Source organism: Dryobates pubescens, chromosome 11, assembly GCF_014839835.1.
Source record: "Dryobates pubescens isolate bDryPub1 chromosome 11, bDryPub1.pri, whole genome shotgun sequence".
Taxonomy (NCBI): domain Eukaryota; kingdom Metazoa; phylum Chordata; class Aves; order Piciformes; family Picidae; genus Dryobates; species Dryobates pubescens.
The window spans coordinates 27,779,778-27,803,722 of record NC_071622.1 but is presented as its reverse complement, the minus strand read 5'-3'; the positions used below and the strand labels follow the sequence as shown (position 1 = coordinate 27,803,722).

Here is a 23,945-nt window from a genome sequence, read left to right as displayed (position 1 = left end):
CCCTCATTGTAAAGAACTTCCTGCTGATGTCCAACCTGAATCTCCCCTGCTCCAGTTTCAAACCATTGCCCCTTGTCCTATCACCACAGACCCTTCTAAACAGTCCCTCCCCAGCCTTGCAGCAGGTCTCCTTCAAATGTTGAAATGCAACTCTAAGGTCTCTCCAGATCCTTGTCTTCTCCAGGCTGAACAACCCCAACTCTCTCAGCCTGTCTTTGCAGGCCCTCCTTTGGACCCGCTCCAGCAGGCTAATGTGTCTATTGTGTTGGGGGTCCCAGAGCTGGACGCGGGACTCCGAGTGAGGAAACTGATGAATTACAGTTGACCAAGGGAATGAAGAACCATTTGGAGTGTTGATGTGAAGCATAATATTAATATTGTGTTCTTATTTTATTTTCTTCTCTCTCCAGGATTGAAAAAACGTACAAGGAAGGCCTTTGGTATACGCAAGAAAGAAAAGGACACTGATTCCACGTAAGTGAGGGAACTGTTAGCTTGGGAAAGGGCAGGGATGACATCTAGGAGGATCTTGACACGATTGAGAAGTGGGCTGGTGCAAACTGTATGAGGCTCAACAAGTCAAAGTGCAAGGTCCTGCATCTGAGTAGGGCCAATCCTAGGCACAAATCTAGGCTGGGTGCAAAGTGGGTTGAGAGGAGTCCTGAAGAAAAATTACCTGGGGGTGTTGGCTGATGAGAAGCTCACCATGACCAGCAGTGCCCTCATGCAGCCCAGAAGGCAACCATGTCTTGGGCTGCCATGAAGATGATCCAAGGGCTGGAGCACCTCTGCTGTGAGGATATGCTGAGGGTGCTGGGGTTGTTCAGCCTAGAGAAGAGAAGACTACAGGAGTCCCTGGAGCTGCCTTCCAGTACCAGAAAAGAACCTATGGGAAGACTGGAGAAGGACTTCTCATAGGGGTGCCTAGTGACAGGACAAGGGGAATGGTTTTAAGCTGAGGGAGAGTAGGTTTAGACTGGATCTTGGGAGGAAGCTCTTCAGTAAAAGGGTGGTGAGGCACTGGAATAGGTTGCCCAGAGTGGTTGTGGATGCCTCCTCCCTGAAGGTGTTTAAGGCCAGGTTGGATAAGGCTTTAGTCAACCAAGTCTAGTTGAGAGATGTCCCTGCCCATGGCAGGGAGATTGGAGTAGATGATCTCTGCGGTCACTTCCAACCTGAGCCATTTTATGATCATCCAGTCCAACCATGAACCCAGTTCTACCACGTCTGCTGCTAAACCAAAGCCAAAGGGGGAGATATCAAATTCTTTGTGTTCAATGAGACATGGACCACATCAATGCATAATCTTGGTCCCAGGAAACTGCTGTCTGCTGCCAGAGGTGAGACAACAGAGCTGGCAACAGCCTTTAGACCACAGCAGGCTCGGAGTGATGGCAATCAACCTGCTGTGGCCAAAAAGGAGATTGGTTCTTGAGAAGTGGGCATCAAATCTTTCAAAAACTTGAAGGTTTGGCCTCAGACATGAAGTATTTTGTGGATGGCTCACATTCAGACAAGATGGTGATCGTGAGATAAAATGGGCAAAGATGCCACCTGGGTTCAGTGAAGGTCAATCAACAAGGATAATCAGCCACTGGAATCTCCTCAGGGACATGGTGGAGCCTCCAGCATTGGACACTTTTGAGATTCACTGGACAGGGTGCTGGGCCATCTTGTCTAGACCATGCTCTTCCCAAGAAAGCTTGGACCAGAAGATCCCTTCCAACCTCTGATTCTGTTATGATACTGGGGAGAAGATCATGCCAGGATGCCATGGCAGGAAGGAGGTTGGTCCATCGTAGGTTTTTGTCATCCTTGATCAAACCTTGTAGTAATTTGAAGTTGTTTCCCTTTCTACCCATAGTGGCCAACAAATGAGGTGTTTCCTTGGTGGCTCTGCAGAGAAACCCAAGCTGGTTCTCTCTGTGCTCACAAGCTACTGCCACAGTTAGTGGTGAGCAGAAGAAAATTACTCCTCTGGGACTTCCAGCAGATTAATCTCTGCCCAAGCTACTGATTTGCCCATCTGCTGAGATCTTTTGAGATGCAAATTTGGTTTTAAACAGATGCCAGTGCATGAGCCTCTTGTTGCAGTGAAGGCTTGGGGTGGTGAGGGTGAAAGGGATTGCTTTGGCTGCCACAAGAGATGCATTTTCTTCCTGGGAAAACATCTGGTGGGGGTTCTCTCCCCAGGAGAGAACATCTGCCAGGAGATGCAGTGCACAGGTAAAGAACTACTGGTGAGGTGCTGAGCCCATGCCAGGGAGGACGCTTAGCTGTCACCCAGTGTGACTTTAGAGTGGGAATTGAGTGGGGTTAAGACAGTGGGAAGCCCTGCTCCCACACCTCATCCAGGTGGCACAGCAGAAACTATGGGTTTGGTTTGGGTTTTTACCATTTTGTCTTGTTTGGCTTTGCTTTCCTGAGCTATTTGATATCTCAGAAGTGGTTGGTGAGGTTTCTCATGTGAAGCTCTGCAGGTCTGACCACATTCCCAGAGCCCAACTGAACCAGCTACAAGAGGGCTCAAAAGCATGGAGAGACATGGAGTACATCCCGAAAGAGAGATGCAGCACCACGCTATTATCCTGTTGGCAGGGAGGGAATTGCTCCAGCAGCCAGGCAAGCTGTAGGCCAGCTAGGAGCTCCAGCCTGAATCACAGAACTGTTTTGATCAGAAAAGACCACTAAGATCATCGAGTCCAACCATCAGCCCAACATGATTGTGGCCATTAAACCATGTCCCAGAATGCCATGGATTTGAACACCTCCAGAGATGGTGACTTCACCACCTCCCTGGGCAGCCTGTTCCAATGCCTGACCAACATTTCAGCACAGAAATAGTTCCTAAACTCTCATCTAATTTATCAGAAGGATGAGTAGGAAACGGGCTGCTTTGCATCCTCCTCTTCTGCTCATGGAAAATCAGTGGAGCCAAGTCTAGGTCCTGCTTGTAGTCAGCACCATGATTTCCATGCTGGTTTGCAGCAACCTGCTCTTCCCAGAGGCTGGGGAAGCTGATGGTGCACGGAGATAATGAATCCTGGGACATTTGTGGTGGTAACGAGCTCACAGAAACGCCACTGTGGAGGAGAAGCTGCAATTAGCAAGCAGCAGTGATTAGCACGTCGTGGGGTCATGGCACGGTCACTGCCCTTGGGTGGCTTGAAGTGCTCTCGAAATCCCTTGTCTGCAGCTAGTGTGTGGCTTGGAGGAGAGGTGAGGGCTGATGGATTCAGATAGACCTCTGGTGTCACACCTTGTCACAGATGAGCTGCTGTAGTCCCAGGAGATGGTGGTGGGTGTCATAAAGTGGGGTCTTCTGAGCTGGTGCCTGGGTTCTGGCCTCTCGGAGGAGGTCAACATAGTAATGTGAGGGTGGCAGCCCTCTGCTGTGAGGTCAGGCTGAGAGAATTGGGGTTATTCAGCCTGGAAAATAGAAGGCTCCATGGAGACTTTCTGGTGGCCTTTCAGTGCTTCAAGGGGCCCATCAGAAAGCTGGGGACAGACTTCTGAGCAGGGCCTGCTGTGACAGGACACAGGGTGATGGTTTGGACTCAAAAGAGGAAGATTCAGGCTGGAGCTAAAGGAGAAATGTTTGACACTGGGGGTGGAGAGAGCCTGGCCCAGGTTGCCCAGAGAAGTGATAGATGTCCCATCCCTGGAACCATTGCAGGTCAGGTTGTCTGGGGCTCTGAGCAACCTGCTTTAGCTGCAGCTGTCCCTGCTGACTGCAGGGAGGTTGGAATAGATGACTTCTAAAGGTCTCTTTCAAACCAACCAGTCTGCAGTTCTATGGAATTTGCTGGAGCTGCAGTGCAGTGGTGAAGGACCTGCCAGCCCTTCCTTCCACCAGTTGTGAGTCACCACAGCCACTTCTGGCTGGATTTTCAGGAGGTGACATTCCTTGTGCATAAAGGGAGCATGGAAGCAAGGAAGATCTTTGCTGCTTTCAAAGAATGTTGGAAGTCTTTGCACCATGAGATGAGAGGTGGACACCTATGAACAAGGGAAGTTCCCCAAGAGGCGTTGCTCTCTGTTAAACCAGTGCTGCATGGGCAGATGTTAGCTGGTGGCAAATCTTTGGCAGTGCTCAAAACTGGGAAGTGGAGGAGCATGACTGGTTGTTCCTCAGTGTATCTGTCCTTCCATAAATAACTCGGCACCCTCAGAGCACCTTCGAACGTGGCTGCTGAGCCTGCTGCGCTGTTGGCCGTGACTGAGGTCCAAATCCCATAAGTAGCTGGGGATTAGGATCCCTGAGGAGGCTCATCAGTTTTCAAATCCCTTCAAGAGAAAATTGGCTCCTTCTGGTAGAAGGAAAAAAAAACTCCAAATGACTTTGTGTGATTTTATTTTATTGTCCCCCACCAGATGGGCTTTGGCCATGGAGGGGTGCAAGGAGGAGCCAGCCCAGTTCATAAGAATTGCAGGCTGGTTTGGGTTGGAAGGAAGCTTTAAAGGTCATGTAGTCCAACCCTGCTGCAGTGAGCAGGGACATCTGCAACCAAAGCAGGTTGCTCAGAGTCCCACCAAGCCTGACCTTGAATGTCTACCGGGATGGGGCCTCCACCATCTCTCTGGGCAACTTGCTTCACTGTTCCACCACCCTCACAGTAAAGGAGTTCTTTTTAATGTCTCCATCCCTGGAGACATTCAAGGTCAAACTTGATGGTGCCATGAGCAACCTGCTCTAGGTGGAGATGTCCTTGCTGACTGTAGGGGGATTGGACAAGATGACCTTCCATCCTGATGCATTCTGTGATGTTCCTCAACTGGGGCAGGTCAATCATGCTCAGGAACACTTTATTTACTAATAAATATAAAATATCATCTGATGATGGCGGCGGTGGTGGTGGTGACCCTGCAGTGTTGGGTCACAAGTTGGACTGGATGATATTGGAGGTCTCTTCCAACCAAAGGAAGGAATGGTTTTGAAACCCTTCTGTGGGTTTCACACGTGGCAGGTAATTCACATCTGACACCATCAAGCCCATTGCTGATGTAGATTCCTGAAGGAAACCATTTCCACAAGTTACTCAGGAGTGGTTTGGGCTCTAACATGGATGCTTTGCTTTCTGTTCCTTACAGAGGGTCGCCGGACAGGGACGGCATCGTAAGTATGGCATGAACCTTGGCCCTCTCCTCTTGCAGCCCTTCGAATGCTCGTCCCTCCATCAGCACTTTGTGAACCATCTTTGTCCTTTCTGTTTAATATAGAAAACAACTTTCAAGGAGGAAACAAAAATGTTCAAATTACTGAGATTCTGGGGGGTCCATAACATCCAGGTAGATAATGAGATGGATGCATCTGAGGAGTGCTGGGGGCAGAAGGACCAGGTGTCCTGCTAAACCCTCTCAGCTCTCCACATCCTCATTTCCACTCCTGCTAATTGGCTTGGGTCAGATTTGTGGTGTGATGAGTGAAGGGGAAATTGCCAGAACAGCTGTTTCTAGGAGCTGTTCTTGTTTTCTATATTAAGCTGAAAACGAGGAGCTTCTTGTCTCTCAAATTATTGCTGCTTTTCTTTACGGTGCTAGATAGTGATGCCCCTGCTAAATCCAGGTAGCAGATGGACCACTTTGGTCTTCAGATGGTCTCCTTTAGCTGTTTGATATCTATGTTGTCAATAAGCATGTTGGGTTCAGACTGGGAATGTGCTGGTTGTTATTTCTTGAGCAAAATCAGATGTCAGAAGCTCATCTTGAAATAAAAAAATGAGACTTAATGAGGCTGGGCAGGGAGAGTGGTGGTGCAGGTCTCTTACAAAGCCCTACAAAAAATGGGCTGCTAAATTGTGTAAGGAAATCACTTCTTGGTTTTCCACATCTGACCCAAGATCCTTGACTCTGGTCTTAAGAAATTGGGATTAAAACAGGGTCTGCAGCTCAGGTAGTGCTTTAACCATGGCTCTATTCAGCAGTCATAAATAACTCCAATCCAAGGAGCAGCCTGGAGCTGTGCCCTCCATGGCTACAAGTGCTGTGGGCAACCTTTTCCTACCAGGAATGGACACAAGGACCTCAAGGGAGCTCCCTTAGACTTGTTGTCTAAGCTTGGTGCAGAGAAAGGTCTCCAGTGCTCCAGCAAGCTGAGTCATAGAATCATTTTGGTTGGAAAAGACCTTGAAGATCGAGTCCAACCATAATGACGCAGAAGTGCAATTTGGGGGTGGGGCAGGGGGGATATGCTGAAGATGTGGAACATATTGGAGGGCAATTGAAGAATGGAGATGTTTGATATTCTCATCTTTGAAGCCCCTGGTGGGGCCATGAGGCAAATCCTCTGACTGCTGAATAGACCCCCACCCTGTTACCCCCCAAGTAAACCCTGTGCTTGCTCCTGATGGAGCCATGTTAATTTTAGTTTTCTTTTCTTGTGTTTGCTAATTCCTTATTTTTCTTTGTTTAAAACCCCACCCACTTGACACTGTAACCCTTTTTCTGCCAATCCCCCCAATCCCTTCCAGCCTCCCAGCCCTCAACCCAATGAGCCACCTTGCAATAGCAAACCTGAGAGTGTGCGTGAAGGAGGAAAAAAAAATGCGGTAAGGAAAACCTTCTAGCTAAGGGTTGGTCAAAACCAGTGAGTCCTCCTGCTTCTGAAAGCCAGGCTGGAGGACAACATCAGCCAGGGTCAGGCAGGTTCAATGGAAATGGGGTTAAAGATTAACAGATTGGAAAACACCTTCTAGTTTTGGGTAGGTTGGATAGAAATGGGGCTAAAAATGAACGGATTGAGGTTGAGGCCCCATCCCCGTGGACATTCAAAATAAAGCTTGATGGGGCTCTGAGCAGCCTGATCTAGTTGGAGATGTCCCTTCTCGCTGTAGGGGGGTTGGATGAGGTGACCTTTGAGGGTCCCTTCCAACCCAATGAATTCTGTGAAAAGCAGAAATTCTGTATAACTTCATCTAGAATCTGATTCTTCACCCTCATACCTGTAACGGGGCTCTTCTTGGGCAGCATCATGTGGACCATGGGGTGAAACAGGGAGAATACTGGTGGCCTCATCCAGCCCCAATGCTCATCCAACCCCAGGATGATGCATTAGATCCTTGGTAGTGTGCTGGGGTAGTTGATGCTACCTCTGGCAGCAAAAGGGAACTGGGTTATTTAATTTAGGTGCCCAGAATGGAGAACCCAACCTGACTTTAGTCCCCTGGCAGCATTGATTGCTGGCCACGGTGTGGTCACCAAGAGTTTTAGGTGGGTTTTGGATGCCCAGAGCAGACCATCAAAGGATTCTGCAGGTGTTGGGTACCCAAAACCTCCTTCCAAAGCAACCCCCCCTTGATGCAAAGCAGCAATAACCTGTGTGTGTCGTCAGTGTGTGTTGTGGCGTGCACTAACCACATCTCAGCTGGGTCACCTCTCACTGCTGCAACCCAACTTCACCGCAGGCTGAAGCCATAACCCCCAGCTTGCTCTGCAGGTGGTTTGGTTGTTGGATAACCAAGGCTCAGTCCTTCTTTCAGCATGTTCTGGGGAAGATGTTGATCTCCTGACAAACAGCGATGCTGTCTGTACTCGGTGGGCATCTCCTCATGGGTTGGAACATCCCAGCACATGGAGAAATGGCTGTGTGGTTCCTCTTCCTTTCAGAAATGTTGTATGTTCAGCTAATGAATGTTCAAAAAAAAACCAACCCCAAAACCTCTTTTTATGTTCTGGTGGATCCAGAAATGGGGAATGCTGTTGGGTATGGCTGCTGTGGAGGTGCAGAGCTGCTCTCTGAAGTGCCTGCAGCTCCAGCCATTCCCAGTAGCGTCCCAGTTGGGTCTATGATACAATATGGTCTTGCTTCCTTTATTTCAAATGTGGACATTTTATTTTCTAATGTGTTGCAGAAGAAAACAAATGGAGCTCCAAATGGATTTTATGCAGAGATTGACTGGGACAGATATGTAAGTGTCCTGTGAGTTGTTCTCTTCACCTGGCACCCCTGAAGCTCATTATGGGGACCTGGGTTGTGCTCCCATGTCACCATTTTGGCTTTCTGGGTGTCTGGTTTGGGTGATGTCCAGGAGCTAGTTGTAATTTTTATTTGCAATGTCCCTGGAGACATTCAAAGTCAAACTTAATGGGGCCCTGAGCAACCTCGATCCATCTGGAGATGGCCTTGCTCACAGCAGGGGGGTTGGACGAGATGGCCTTTGAAGGTCCCTTCCAACCCAATGCATTCTGTGATTCTATGTTAATTAACATGAAACTGCCCAGAAACAAGGTGGCTCTAATGTCTTCAAGGTGAGGAGAGCAGTGCATGGGCATACAGGACATTGCCCCAACTGTTGCTTCCAACCAAGCATTGCAAACCGTCTTCTACAAAACCTGAGCACTGCAAAAACAGGTTGCCTAGGGAGGCTGTGGATGCCCCCTCCCTGGAGGTGTTCAAAGCCAGGTTGGATGAGGCCTTGAGCAGCCTGATCTAGTGGGAGGTGTCCCTGCCCATGGCAGGGGAGTTGGAACTAGATGATCTTTATGGTCCCTTCCAACCCAAACCATTCTATGAAAAATAGCTCTGCAATGAGGCTGGGTGCTCAGCCCCTGCTGGTGGAACCCAGTGGTTCTATCCAGCTCTAAGCTTGCCAGTGGGCTTGTGCTCCACGGGGCTTTGTTGGACATCACTTCCCACAGAGGGAAAGAGCTGCTCTGTTTTTTCAGGACTAAAATCAGCATTCCTAATACTCTTGGGATTTTTGTGTGTGTGTCCTCTTCAGAATTCACCTGAACTTGATGAGGAGGGATACAGCATCCGACCTGAGGAACCAGGCTATATCCTTTACTGGTGGCTTTGTCTCTTGGCCTCCAAGCTGTAAGATGAGCTGAGGTTCACTGGCAGGATGATGACTGTTTGTGTTTCTTTATTGTTGTTGTTATTATTAATATTTCCTTCTTTATTTTCCTTTTGAGTTTTCACTCCACAGCTCAAGTTGGCTCCCCTGAGGCAGTAAAGCAGGAGGTGATTTTTGTTGGTGTACAAGAGGTGATAGCTTCCTCTTTAAGCTAAAAGAGGGAGGTTTAGACTAGAGAGAAGGAAGATGTTATTCAAGTTGAGGGTGCTGAGACACTGTCTCGCATTGCCCAGAGAGGCAGTAGATGCCCCATCTCTGGTACTATGCCAGATCAGGTAGTCTGGGGTTCAATGAGCCTTGCTGTAGATGACCCTTGCGAGGTCCTTTCTGACCCACACCACTGTATGACATAGTGGCAAAGCAAAATTTCTCTCTTTCCTGCTGGTCCTCTGTGAGTGATGAGTCATGATGGAGAGGGAGCTCAGATACTGATGCAAATCACTGCTGGGTTAAATGAGGACTGGCTTAATCTCTGTGGACACCAGTTCCCAAGTCCTCTCCATAGATCAAGCACTGAAACATGGCACCAGTGCCAGGCACATCAGGAGGATCTGCCCCTGCCCTTGGGGTGAGCCTTTGATGAACACCTAAGTCTATCTCTTCAGGGAGGGTAGATCCTTTGCACACCAAGGTAGAAGGTGCCTTCAGCATGCGAACATCCTTCAGCAGAAGGAAACCTTCTTTAACTGTGCTCTACCTACCAAAGGAAAGCACTTCTACTCCTCCAGTGAATCTGAAGAGGAGGAGGAGGCACACAAGAAGTTCAACATTAAGATCAAGCCTTTGCAGGCTAAGGACATCCTGAAGAGCGCAGCGACGGTGGATGAGCTCAAGGCATCCGTAGGCAACATCGCACTTTCTCCATCCCCTGTGGTGAGTCCTCAGTGTTTGCATTTCTTCCCCTGGCTGATGCTCCCCAGGGTTCATCCCAAGCATGAAACATGTGTGGAGCTCTTCCTTAGGTGCCAGCGATGAAGTTTGTGTTGGTGTCCTTATTCATGGAGTTTAGTCTGTGTGGCGCTAGTAATAGGGCTCAAGGTAGTGATCATGTGTAGTGCCGGGATGCTTCCACCTCAAAATGTCTTAAAAATCTTCTTTTCTGGTCACAGAAGAGAACACTTGAGCTCAGAAGATACTATTCCCTTGTTTTTCCTACTTTTTTTCCCCCCCATGTGGTCATTGTTCAGGACACAAATTGGATGAGTGATGTCCTGACAAGGAGAGCATCTGTGGGGTCTTCCACCTTGCTGCTATGGGATGTTAGAGGGACATTTATGACCTTGGGGTCAATCAAGGCCTCCTGGAAGGAAAGGTCACTTCTCCTTAGTCCCTTCTGGTATATTCTCAAGCTGTGCCAGGGAGGTTTAGGCTCAAGGTGAGGAGAAAGTTCTTCACTGAGCGAGTCATTCGTCATTGGAATGTGCTGCCCAGGGAGGTGGTGGAGTCACCATCCCTGGAGGTGTTCAAGAGGAGATTGGATGTGGCACTTGGTGCCATGGTCTAGTCATGAGGTCTGTGGAGACAGGTTGAACTTGATGATCCTCGAGGTCTCTTCCAACCTTAGTGATACTGTGAAATCCCATCACCCCCTGGCTCTCCTAAGGCTTGCAGAGATTTCTGTTGTCTCATCCCATTCTGTTCAGTTGTGCACAGCTTTGATTTTTGCTTCTCAGTGAATTTTGGCGTGGGCTATGGAGTCTTCAGATGAAGCGCTCTGTGATGTATAAATAGCCTGGATCTGGAGTGTGAATGAAGCTCAAACTTAAAAAAGGGGAAGTAAAATCACTGTGCTTTATTTCTTCTTCCCAAAGCAACACAGCAACTTTAGTGGAAGCTTGTGGGATGAGTCATTGTCCTTGGCAATCCAAAGTCCCACTGCCATGACTCTGCTTGACCCAGTGCTTGGTCCCTTCTAGTGATGTGCTCTTCTGGGTGTGTTTTGTGCTGTGAGTTTCTGGTTGTTGGTGTTGAAGGATTAGAAACCTAAGCCCTAAGAACATCTTTAAAGGCCAAGTCTATATTTGGTGTATTCTTCCCTCGTTGCTTTTATTTCCATTGCTGGCAGCTCTAGGAGTGGCACCACAGGACTCCAACCCATCCCAGGGTGTGGACCTGCCACAGTTGTGGCAGAGGTGAGGAGAAGCTGCTCCTTAATCTTGTACTGCAGCATGACAAGAAATAGAAACTAACATTGCCCTTAGTGATAAAAAATGAGAACTTATGGGATGGATACAGGCAGCAGCCAGCAGTCCAAAGTTCCTTGATTGGTTTTATTCTTAATAATGCAATATCAAACTGATCTAATAATTGATAGTTGATAGAAATTGATAATTAATGCTACATGAATCCTGGGTTCAGTTTTGGACCACCCACTCCAAGAAGGACATTGAAGTGCAGGAGCAGGTCCAGAGAAAAGCAATTAAACTGATGAAGGGTCTGGAGAACAAGGCTGGTGAGGAGCAGCTCGGTGAACTGATGTTTGAGGCTGTTCAGCCTGGAGAAAAGGAGGCTGAGGGGAGACCTTCTGGTTCTCTACAACTCCCTGAAAGGAGGTTGGAGCCAGGTGGGGGTTGGTCTCCTGTCACAAGGAACAAGTGATAGGACAAGAGGAAACAGCCTCAAGTTGCACTGGGAAAGGTTTAGGTTGAAGATGAGGAACAATTTCTACCTCAAAGTTGTCAAGGCCTGTCCCAGGCTGCCCAGGGCAGTGGTAAAGTCCCCATCCTTGGGGAGATTGAAAAGCCATGGAGAAGTGGTGCTGAAGGACATGGTGATCTGGCAGTGCTGGGTTAATGGTTGGACTTGATGATCTTAAAGTTCTCTTCCAACCAAAGATACTCTGTGAAGGAATTCAGTGATTCTATGAGTGGTTTTGCAGAGGTACATGAGAGTTGGGTTGGTGTGGTCAACAGCTCTTCTGCACCTCACCTTTTTCAGGAGAATAAGACCCCACAAGATGTGCATTTTATTAGATGCGACATTGTGTCTTCTCTTTTTCCATGGTGTTTTTTGTGCTGAGGTCAGGGAGGGGTTCACCACCAGGTTAGGAAGGATTTAACCTGTTTGTCAGCATGGTGTGATCCAAGTCCTGCCCTTTGGGCTCTGGGTTGTGATGACCTGGGCTTTGCTTTGGTGAAATCCCTGTTCCCAGCACTAGTCTGGGGTTGGAGTTGATGCTTCCATGTAAAACAGCTCAGCTGTCTTCTGCTTTCCCCAGAAGGCTCAGGGAAAAGCCCTGTGCCAGACTGGACAGAAGGAACCATGCTGCTTCCCCATGTTGGGACCAAAACCCAGCATATGGAGCCAAAGAGCACAGATGGGGAGGTGAGCGGTGCCATGGCCGAGCAGCCGGGTGCTCCCTGGCACACCGCATGCTGGCACGTGGCACTGGTGTCCTGGAAAGCACTGGGGCCCCAGCCAGCAGCTGCCTGAAGGAGTTGGGCATCCATAGGAGTTCCAAGCTCATTGTCTGGGTCCCTGTCCTGGGCTCATCCTCGCTCTTTGGGTGGTGGAACATTGGAATAGGTTGCCCAGGTGGTTGGTGGAGGTACCATCCCTGGAACCATTCAAGGTCAGGCTCAATGGGACTCTAAGCAACCTGCTCTACTTGGGGATGTCCTTGCTGGCTGCAGGTGGGTTGGACTAGATGACTTCAAAAGGTCCATTCCCCCCAAACCACTGTCATTCTGTGAAAACCAGTTGCAAAGTTCTCCTGTGTGCTGACCTTTCCTGGAAGAGCGCAGTGGGATGGGAGATGCTATGTATATGTCCATAGGTATCTCTATCCCTGTGGGGTCTAAATTGTGGTGCCTTCACATGAAGACAAGAAGAAAACTGGAGATGCTGCTGTAAATGGCTACATCCTCTGCCTGAAGCTCAATGGCTCAAGTCTCATTTCTTGGGAAGTATGGATGTGGTGGTACAACCTGTCCATGTCACATACTATACCCATGACAAGCCACCATCTTCAGACCTCCTGTCCCTTCCTCCTGGCAGCTCCTGCTCACTTTTCTCTTTGCACTGTAAAACCTCAGCCCTGGGAGCAAGGGATTTATAGAGGTCACTGGGCAACATGGAGTAATAGCCTGAAATTGAAGTACTTTGGGGTAAAATAAGGGTTGTGGCTCTCCTATCATGGACCCTACCAAGAAATGAAGAAGGCTGGAGAATGACCTTTGCTTATAGCTGTCAGGGTTTGCTAAGGACAAAGCATGTGGCGCTTCATAACTCAGCTCAGATGTAGGTTTTATTCCTCTATGCTCTCTCACCTGGATCTTCTTGGATGGAGGACAGCCTGGCTGGATGCTCTCATGCCTCTGCTGTGTGGTTAAGAGCTGTACACCTGATGCTTCTGGTCATCATGTAAAAACAAAACAAACCCATCAAAACACAAAACCAAACCAACCTCTTATTTTTTTAATCCTTTGTAGAAAATCTCTTCTCATTTTCTTGTTTTATTTTCCTGCCTTCTCTTAGAGGAAAAGTCCGGTAAGAAACACAGTTTTGGGGTTTTTATCTCCTTTATCTGTTAACAAAGTCTCTTGTTCAAACAATCCCTATTTTGCATGACTCTGGAGTTGAAATGGAATTGTTTTAAGACCAGAATGGAAGCAGCTTTGAGTGACCTGTTCTAGTAGGTCGGTCCCTGCCCATGGAATGGGTGTTGGAACTAGATGATCTTTAAGGCTCTTTCCAACCCAAACTATTCCATGGTTCTATGAAATGTAAAATGCCATTCAATCCTCCTGTTTGGGAAGATACCATGTTGGTGGTTGGACATCCTTTTCCCTTCACAGACTCATAGAAACATTCAGGTTGGAAAAGACCCTCAGGATCACCAAGTCCAACTGATAACCCTACTTTACAAGGTTCACCCCTAAACCATATCCTTTGATGATTTCACTTAGAGTGTTTTAAAGTAGACCTAGGCTGGGGTACAGTTTGGGTGGGTTTGGATGTGTAAGGGCATGATTTTATCTGGGCATGTTTTAGCTACATCAAAACATATGGATGTGTAGCATCTTCTGTCACCATGGTTGTGGTCAGGCCCTGGAACAGACTGCCCAAGTCAGTGGTGGATTCACCATCAATGGAAGTGTTCAAAAAACATGTAGACATGGCGGTGTTGGGTTGATGGTTGGACTGGATGATCTCAGAATTCTTTTCCAACAAAAACAATTCTATGATTCTACAAAAGCTATGAGAAAGCAGAAAAACTTAGTGGTGGTTGACCTCTGGATGTGATGATGATAGCTTCCCCAAGAGGATGAAGATTCAGAGTATTCAGAGTCCAAAATGGGGAAATTCATTCATTTCAGGGGGTTTGGGTTCTCTCTCTGGACACTGCTTTCCCCTTGCTGCATCCCCCATGGCCAGGATGATCCACCAGCCTGTGGGACCAAGATGTTGTCTTCCCAATGGTGGGTCACAAGTTGGTGACCCACCAGCCTGTAGGACCAAGGTGTTGTGTTGCCAGCAGCAGGTCACAGCCAAGGTAATCCATCAACCCATGGGACCAAGGTGTTGTGTTCCCAGTAGTGGGCTTCAAGGGGGCAGCATGGAGGAGGAACCACCCCCAAGCAGGTCACACTGTGAGGCCATGATGGAAAGGGGTGTGATGGGCACTGGGGGAGCTGGACTGCTGACCTGTTGCTCTCTGACCTGGTGTCTCTTCTCTTTTCCTTCTCGCTGACCGCAGCGACGCAGCCCGGTAAGCACCTACTGCTTGGGGGATGGGGGTGCTGGGGGGAAATGGGCTGTGCTGGGATTCCTGGTGAGGAGGGGGAGTGGGATGCCAGTGCTGTAAGCCACCCTGTTGTGTGATCCCAGGGGATGGTGGAAACTCATCTTCCTCACCAATGCAGAGAGGTCTCCAATGATGGACATCCTTCATGGTTTGATCTCCATCCTCACAAACCTCCTGTAGACCCTCCTCATGGTTTTGGGGACTCCCACTCCCCATCCCTCTCCAGCAAAACTCCCATTCTCCTCTCTGCTGCATGGTCAGGGATGGGGTTTGTGGATGCCCCCTCCCTAAAAGCATTCAAGGCCAGGTTGTACAAGGCCTTGAGCAACCTGGTCTAGTTGAGAGGTGTCCCTGCCCATGGCAGGTGGTTGGAACTAGATGGCCTTTGAGGGCCCTTCCAGCATAAACCATTCTGAGTTCTGCTACGTGTGGCCATCTGTGTGTAGGGTGGCAAGAACCAGGATTTAGATCGTTAAAAGTCACTTATTTGGCTTCATTTTGGGTTTATGCCACTTCCAATGGGGTGAGGGTGTCAGTGACCCCCCCCATAAGCCATTGGCATCAGGATGGTTGCAAAAGAAGTCCCTGGAGACGGTCAAGGTCAGATTTGATGGGGTCCAGTGCAGCCTGATCTAGTTGAAGGTGTCTTTGCTGACTGGAAGGGAGTTGAGTAAAATGACCTTTGAAGGTCCCTTCCAACATGAATGCAATCTGTAAAGTGCTGCCAGGTGGTGGCTTTAGGTGGCTCAGAAATCTTGTTGGTGTGGGTTTTGCCCACAGATCCTCTTGGCTGGGGTTCTGCTTCCTATGTTCTGGAAGCAAATGGGATTTCACCACACACGTGTCCAGCTGGGCATCTTTCAGCCACATGCAGTAAATATCACCCTAGATAGGTGGTTCTTGTCACATCTGGGCTCCTTTGCTCCTCCTGTGTCCCTTCTCAGGTGACATTTGCCATGTACCCTTGTCCCTGTGCTTACCTCCTTGTGTTTCTAATTCTAGGGAACGATTAAAAGGAATTTATCCAGTAAGTATGTTCTGCAGCCTTCAGGAATGGTGGCTATGGCAGGGGGATGGTGGTGGTATTTTTGGGAGGGAACAAAAAAAGGGAGTGGGTTAGGTTTGCTTTGAGGTGGTCCTAGTAGAAATGATGACATCCAAATGTCTTCCATAAGAAGACCACCAGATGAGACATCCTCGTGGTACCCTGTACAGTGCAGCTCCCTAGTCCTAGTTCTCTACATAAACAGATAAAATCTGAATTACAATCTACTGAAATAAATAAAATCTCAATTAAAATTCCACTTCAGGACATGGTTCAATGGCCATGGTGGTGTTAGGTCAATGATCTTGGAGATCTTTTCCAACCAAATCAATTCTCTGATTCTACCAGCATCTCCACAGCAGGTGTGGGATGGGACATGTGCTGTGATGGTGGCACACCTGGTGTAAGGCCTCCTGCCAGCATGGGGTCCAGGGAGGTTAAGGGTGATGCTCAGAGGTGGACAGGGGATCGCTTCTAGCCTCATGCTGTCCATTCTGTGCTGCAGGTGAGGAGATTGCACGGCCCCGACGCTCCACACCGACACTGGATTCTGCCAGGTCAGTATGGAGTCCATTGGGATAACAATCCAATGTTTGGCTGGGCATTTGCACCCTTGGATAGGTCAAACCCAGCAGAATGAAGCAAACTCTTTACTGCCCTACCAATATCTCCAACCCATCACCTAGCTGAGCTGCCCCAGTCTGGCTCATCAAGGACACTACTGCAGAAACATCACTTTTCAGTAATTTATTGAGGCTCACAAAACAGCCAAATCTTTGTGTTCTGTGGCTTAAATAAGCTGGACAAGAGGAATAGGGAGTTCTGGGTCACAGAAGCTCTGTGAGTTGCTGCAAAATGAGGGGAGGTGGTGGTAGGTCTCTCCAGAGTGTGGCTGAACAGGAGTGTGCAGAGCTGAGGTGCTGGTGACAGCAGCACCTCTGGTTTCAATGCACAGCATCCATGCTGGCTTTCCACTCACATCAGCATGGACATCCACTGCTGGAAGCCATCTCTGGCCTGATCAGTAGGTTGAGTTGGCAAGGATGTGCTGAAGGGACCTTTAAAGGTCCCTTCCAACCCAAAATGTTCTACCATTCTATATTGATTAGGAAAGCAAACAGATTAATTGGTGTAAAGAGAAGCCAAATCCCACCAGCAGAGTCCTGAGCAGCTGCAGGACCCAACTGAAGGTGTGCGGGATGTAAGTGTGGCCCCTCACATGAAGAAGGACATTGAGGTGCTGGAGCAGGACCAGAGAAGGGCAACAATGCTGGTGAAGGGTCTGGAGAATAGGGCTGGTGAGGAGCAGATGAGGGAACTGGGGTGGTTCAGCCCAGAGAAAAGGAGGCTTAGGGGAGACCTTTTGGCTTTCTACAACTCCCTGAAAAGGAGGTTGGAATGAGGCAGAGGATAATCTCTCCTCCCAAGGAACAAGTGAGGACAAGAGGAAACAGCCTCAAGTCACCCCAGGGGAGGTTTAGGCTGCACATGAGGAACAATTTCTTTCCCCTGATGGTTGTCAAGGTCTGGCCCAGGCTTCCCAGGGCAGTGGTGGAGTCCTCATCCCTGGAGGGGTTTTAAAGCTGTGTAGATGTGATGCTGAGGGATATGGTTTAGTGGTCAGCTGGCAGTGCTGGGTTACTAGTTGGGCTCCATGATCTTGGAGATCTTTTCTAACCTAAGCAGTTCTGTGATTGTCTTCTCCCACAGCAAGAAAGCTGGGGAGGACCCTGCAGCACTGGCACCGCTCTTTGGGCCCCCACTGGAGTCAGCATTTGAGGAGCAGAAGCTGGATGGTGAGCTGGGGGACATGAGTGGCATCTCCTGGCAGTTCCAGGCAGGGTGGGGGTTTATGTGGATTGAAGTCTGTTAATGACATGGTCTTGGGATGGGCCCTGGAAGAGAGCAGCTAAGGGACTTTGCAGAGTGTGCTTCAAGTGAAATGTTTGGTTTGCTATTGAGAAGCTCTGCCCATGTCCCTCGGAGCAGTTCAGCCATGGTAGCTGATATTTTCTGACACCATGGCATCACTTCAGCACCACCCTAATTTAACTGAAGGAAGGCATGAATGGAGCTTGTCTGCTCATGCTTCACAGCTCCTCATGACAGTGAAGCTGTCACCTCAGTAATGTCATTATTCCTCCATTGGACAGGAGTAGAAGGATGCTTTGCTCCCTTCCAGCCCTGTTTATTCCAACTTTTGCAAAACACAGACATCTTCCAAAGATTCTTCTCCCCAAAGACCTGGAGCAGTTGGTTCCCAGAGAGGTTTCCTCCTCCTCTTCTGTTGTCCCTTGTAGCCTAGTTATGTCTTGTAATTAATGACCCTCATTAATTCTTTTAATCAAAGCTGTGTTTGCCTGCAGCTCTCTACAGACAGTCCCATAAAAAACAGTGCAAAAAAGTTTAAATGAGATATCAGAAAAGTGGGATTTTACCTCAAAATCTCTGTTGATATAATTGGGTCTTTTAATCCCATTTTTTGGTGGCCCAAATCTGGATATTTTCATTAGTACCATTTTCAGACGGACCCAAATAGGAGCCATCCATTTTTTGATGGATTCCAACTGGATCTTTCATTTTAATCCCATTTTTTGGATGGCTTCAAATTAGATCTTTTCATTTTAGTACCATTTCAGGTGGCTCCAAATGGTTCTTTTCATTTTAATTCCATATTTTGATGGATCCAAACTGGTTCTTTCATTTTAATACCATTTTTTGGATGGATATGATTTAAATGCCATTATGGATGGCTCCAATCTGGACCTCTTAATTTTAGTACCATTTTCAGATGGCTCCAAATAGTATCTTTCCATTTGAATAACTTGGGTTTTGGACAGATCTAAATTGGATGGATCCAATTGGATCTTTTCATTTTAATCCCATTTTTGGATGGCTCCAAAATGGATCTTTTCATTTTAAGCCCAATTTTTGTGTGGATCTCAATAGAATATTTTAGGGTTTAATACCATTTTTTGGGTGGCTCCAAACTGGATCTGTCCCATTTGATCCCCATTTTTTGGGTGGCTCCAAACTGGATCTTTCCAATTTGATCCCAATTTTTTGTGTATATCTCAATAGACTATTTTAGGTTTTAATCCCATTTTTGGATGGCTCCAATCTGGATCTTTTCATTTTAATAGCTTTTTGTTTCCTTCCCCCCCCATTCTAAAATTCCAGACGATTTCCACAATGAACGCACCGCCATTTCACTTAATGCAATAAACCCCCCCAACACATAAATGGCATTGTGGGGTTTGTCAAGCAGCATGAGTGTCAAACTAATTGCATGTCCTGTTTCAAAATCAGACAAGCCTGTAATTATCTATCATTACAGAAAGCCTTCCTGTCTTTAATTAACATGAGGTTTCTCTGTCGCCGTTTAGTTTCTGCTCTTTGCAGGCCCCAGCTGAGCGTCTCATCTGTGTGGTTTGGTGTCTGTAAGGAGATAGTTGGGTTTATCTTTTCCTTTTTCATGCCTGTTTATTTATTTCTGATGATTTATTTCTTTTTTTTCCCAGCCACTGTAGATCAGCCTGAAATATGGGGTTCAGCCCAACCTGTCAACCCAAGCATAGAGTCCCCAAAGCTACCAAGACCTTTTCCGACTGGAAGTAAGTGAGATTCTCAACCAAAAATTAATTCATATAGATAGAAGTCAAATCAAATATTTAACTTTTCCTCATCCATAATCCTGGCACTGTGCAATTCTGTGGCATTTTAATCATCAGAGGGTCTTTCTTGCCCTGGCTTGGCTCTGATTTGAACAGCATTGGAGTGGAGGAAGGACAGGGCTTTGATAATCCATCCCCTCAATGGCCTCAAGTTGTACCAAAGAAGGTTTAGGTGAGACATGAGGAACAATTTCCTTCCCAAAAGGGCTGTCAAGGCCTGGCCGAGGCTGCCCAGGGCAGTGGTGGAGTATCCCCATCCCTGGAGGGCTTTCAGAGCTGTGTAAATGTGGTGCTGCATGGTTTACTGGTGACCTGGCACTGCTGGGTTAACAGTTGGACTCAATGATCTTAAAGGTCTTCTGCAACCTAAATGATTCTGTGATTCTCTGTTGAGAGATGAGATGGATAATGCTCAAGATGGGAGTGATGATGTGCATCCTTCAGCAGGAATGTGCATCTGCCATGTGTGCTGAATTTGTATAGCAAAACAGCTCTGGATGGGGCAGTGGTCTGTATGGAGCCAGCAGTTAAACCTGCTCTGCTCTTGGAAACAAGGAGACCTGGTTATTCATTCCATTCTGCTGAGACTCCATCTACAGTGCTGGGGACAGCTCTGGAGTCTTCAGCACAGCAGAGGCAGGGACCTGTTGGACCAGGGCCAGAGGAGGTCACAGCAGTGCTGGAATGGCTGGAAACAGTCTGCTGTGAGGCCAGGCTGAGAGAGTTGGGGTTGTTCAGCCTGAGGAAGAGAAGGCTCCAGGGAGACCTTCTGGTGGCCTTTAGGATTTCACTGGGCTGATCAGAAAGCTGGGGCCAGACTTTTGAGCAGGGCCTGTTGTGACATGACAAAGGGTGTGATGGTTTGAACTCAGAGGGAGATTCAGACTTGAGAGAAGGGAGAAATGTTTGACACTGAGGGTGATGAGACCCCAGATTTGTTTGCCCCCACAGATGGTAGATGCTATCTGGAACTGTTTCAGGTCAAGTCATTTGGGGCTCTGAGCAACCTCTGTAGTTGCAGATGTCCCTGCTGACTGCAGGGAGGTTGGTACTAGCTGAGCTTTAGAGGGCCCTTCCCACCCACCCAACCCAGTCTGTGATTCAGGTTAATGATGTGATTATTTGATCTGAAATGCTGGCAGTACTGCTTTCTCTGGGCTAACATGAGGGTGGCCAACACAGTTCTGAATCCCCAGTTTTCATTGCAGCTTTTCTCCCCACCTGTGGCTGTTATGGGTACCCCAATTTTCCACTGTAGCTGCAAAATCACTCTTGCTTTGTTCTCCTGCTCCTTTCCCCCTGCCTCCCCCTAACCATTAGCACAACCTCTTCCATGCCAAACCCACCCCTGATGCTGCCAGATGGCCAGTGCTGTTGAGCCAAGGTCAAGATAATCTCGGACCACATCATGAGCTTGCCATGGCGATTGAGACTCTCAAGAATTAAATGGTTGCAGAGTGGACTGTGCCACCCAGGCTGCTTCTCCAGGAGATTCCAAGTGGGATGCTATTTACATCTGCTTTGCAAGGAAGCCCCTGCAGAGCAGCACTGGGTTAATGAGCTGTGGTATTCCTCTGCCCGCATGCATGCCGGAGCGGTGCGGGATGGGCATGAGGAGCATGGAGGCAGATAAGTGCCTCAGAGCCCACAGGTCTTAATCAAAATAGTAATTGAGGTTTTAAAGCCATGAGTGGGATCTACAATTTAAAAATGGGAAAACAGCCTAACCAAGGGGAAAAAAAAAAAAAATAAAAAAAAAGAAAGAGAGCCCTCTAAAGGCAGCCCACCAAGATGCTCCCCCCACAAAGGCAGCCCACAGAGAAGTCAGCCCAAAGGAAAAGTCCCCAAAACCAAATGGAAAGAAATCTCTAAAATCCAGCAAAAAAAGATGATTCTCTCAAACACAACCCAGAATTCCTCCAAAACTCAAGAAACCCCTTCCCTCCACCCCTCAACAGAATGGGGCAGGGGAGGAGGGGAGGAACTAAACCAAATGGGTAAAACCCCTAAGTTCCAACAAGTAAGCCCCTTATAACCCAACATAAAAAAAACCAAACCCAAATTGAACCAAGAGAACCCCCAAACCCATGAAGTAAATCCTGAAAAATCAGCAAAGAAAATCCCCTAAAACCAAACAAAGACACCACTAAAATCCAATGAGGACCCCCCTCCCCCACGCCCAACCCCGATGGAACAAAACCCAATGGAAAAAAAACAACCAAGCAAAAAAACCCCAAACCTCAAAAAGCACTCCCCTACCTCCCCCCAAAACCCCTCAAAATCCAATGGAGAAAAAAAGCAGCCCCACAACCAAACCCTAAACCCAACAAAAAAGCCAAAACCCCAAAGCAAAAACATCCAAGCCCCAAAACCCAACTGGGAAAGAAGCCCTTGCAATCCAATGAGGAACCCCTGTCCAAACCCCTGCCAGAAAAGCCCACCAGTGGTTGCTGGTGACTCAGTAGCCTCCTGGGTGGCAGGGCTGTTCCTGCTGGCCCAGCAATCCCCCAGGGCTGGATCTGCTTCCCACTTGGCAGCAGATCCCCCTTTCCCTGCCTATTCCTAGTCTACAACTGGACGTTTTTCCCTCTTTTTGCTCTCTTGCAGCGCCTCCACCGCTCCCACCGAAAAACATCCCGGCCACGCCACCGCGCACTGGCTCTCCGCTGACAGTGGGATTAGGTAAAAGCTTGGAATTGTGTCTCTGTTATCCAGCCCTGCTAGATCCATCCAGAATCCTGGGGGTGGGGGGTCTTAGGTCCCTCTGGCTGCATTTTGGACATGGATTTGGTCCCTGAGCATCTTCGTTCCTCAGTGTTCATGGTGCTTTATGGATGCTGTAGGCAAGGGGCTGCTTTAGAAGTGATGCAGAGATGACTTTGACCTCCTGAGCTGGTATCACTTGGGTGGAATTGATGCTCTTGGCCACTTATAGAAATGAAATACAACATGAGGGTAAAGGTAGTGAGACATTGGAATAGGTCATGGATGCCCCATCCCTAGAGATTTTAAGGCACATATGAGGCCTTGAGCAACCTGGTCTAGTGGAAGGTGTCCCTGCCTATGGCATGGGGGTTGGAACTAGATGATCTTTCAGGTCCTTTCCAACCCAAACCATTCTATGATAGTGTTCAAAATTGGAGGTAAATACTGTCGGGATTTGGGAACAAGCATGGTCACCACCTGGAGCAGCACTTGCATGGTCTGTGCTTATCAAGTAACAGGGTAAGACGTGCCCAGTGGTGTTAGGGAGCTGCTTCTGCCCTCCCAAATTCCTCCTGCTGTTGGGGAAGGTGGGAAAAGCTCTCCCTGGTCCTGCAGCCCATGATGCAGATGGGAAAAAGAGACAGTGACATGGTAGATGGAGTAAATGACGGCTTGCAGGAAAGGGTTGAAGGACAAAAAGGGAGGTTGTGGATGCTCCTTTCCTGGAAGTGTCCCAGGCCAGGCTGAATGAAGTCCTGAGCAACCTGATCTGTTGTTGGAAGGTGTCTCTGACCATGGCTGGGGGATGGAACTAGATGATCTTTTAGGTCCCTTCCAATCAAAACCATTCTATGATGTTGTTGCAGCCAGAGGGACATAAAGTGCTTATAAGAGTATAATTCATGGTGCTTTCTGCTGGGGCGCTGCAAGTTTTGAGGGCAATCCCTGGTCTTTGGATAGAACATTGTATGAGGACAGACCATCCTGTTGCACACAGAGCACCTCCTGGTGTCATTAACATCACTGATGAAATCCTTGGCTCTGAGCTTGCTGCTCTGTCCATCAGTATTCCATTCATGCTCCCATGTCTTGATGTTTCTCTTCAAGCAGCCAGGCCTGCGCATATAGACTCATCAACCAGAGCAAATGCAATGCCCAGCCATGTGTGATGGTTCATTTGCTGGCATCTGGCTTGCTGCACCCTTCAGCTTGTGCATCAAGAAGAATAAGTGGTAGAGGTCGATTTGCTTCTGCTTGAGGAAATCTGAAGTTTATCTCCTAAATGGAGAAGGGCAGATGGTTCCTTCAAAGGGAGGAACAGGGGTGGGATGCTGGAGGACACATTAATGTTGGCCAAATACACATGACCAAGGCCTTGGACAACCAAGTCTAGTTGAGAGGCATCCCTACTCTTGGCAAGGGGATGGAGTAATTATCTCGAAGGTCCCTTCCAGCCTAAGCCATTCTATGAGTAAGGGTCCCTGGGAAAGATAACTGTATGGAAAGGAAGGGTGGAGGATCTCCATCCTATGGATCTGCAATACTTTGCTGATGAGTCCTACCTCCATGTTCAAAAACCGAGTGGATGTGGCACGGTCTAGTGGCCGTGGAGGTGTTGGGTAGAAGGTTGGACTTGATGATCTTAGAGGTCTTTTCCAACCTTAATCACTCTGTGATGTTACGTTGGTTATGATGTCAGATATGAATGTTGATGTGTGGTAGCTCAGGTAGTGAGCACAACCCTAAAATACCCTGGTTAAAATACGTAAAATACCTCCATCTGCTGCTGCTTGCAACTGAAAGCCTTTATGCTGAGGCTGGTGAGATGCTGGTTGACAGAGAGGTGGTAGATGCCCAATCACTAAAACCATTCCAGGTCAGGTTGGTTCTGGCTTTGAGCAACCTGATTTAGGCTGGCT

General features: G+C 48.1%; 1 protein-coding gene across 1 annotated transcript in view; it reads left to right on the top strand.

The window, feature by feature from the left end:
* The window catches only part of SGIP1 (SH3GL interacting endocytic adaptor 1), a 69,996-nt gene that overhangs the window by 20,304 nt on the left and 25,747 nt on the right, over nt 1-23,945 (top strand). Inside the window, exons 2-14 of the mRNA XM_054165627.1 lie at nt 411-474; nt 5,092-5,116; nt 6,471-6,548; nt 7,851-7,907; nt 8,721-8,775; nt 9,553-9,728; nt 13,332-13,343; nt 14,554-14,565; nt 15,604-15,628; nt 16,152-16,203; nt 17,357-17,442; nt 19,168-19,260; nt 21,928-22,002. Coding sequence (XP_054021602.1) covers nt 411-474; nt 5,092-5,116; nt 6,471-6,548; nt 7,851-7,907; nt 8,721-8,775; nt 9,553-9,728; nt 13,332-13,343; nt 14,554-14,565; nt 15,604-15,628; nt 16,152-16,203; nt 17,357-17,442; nt 19,168-19,260; nt 21,928-22,002 — 810 coding nt within the window. The remainder of the gene's footprint in view (nt 1-410; nt 475-5,091; nt 5,117-6,470; nt 6,549-7,850; nt 7,908-8,720; nt 8,776-9,552; nt 9,729-13,331; nt 13,344-14,553; nt 14,566-15,603; nt 15,629-16,151; nt 16,204-17,356; nt 17,443-19,167; nt 19,261-21,927; nt 22,003-23,945) is intronic.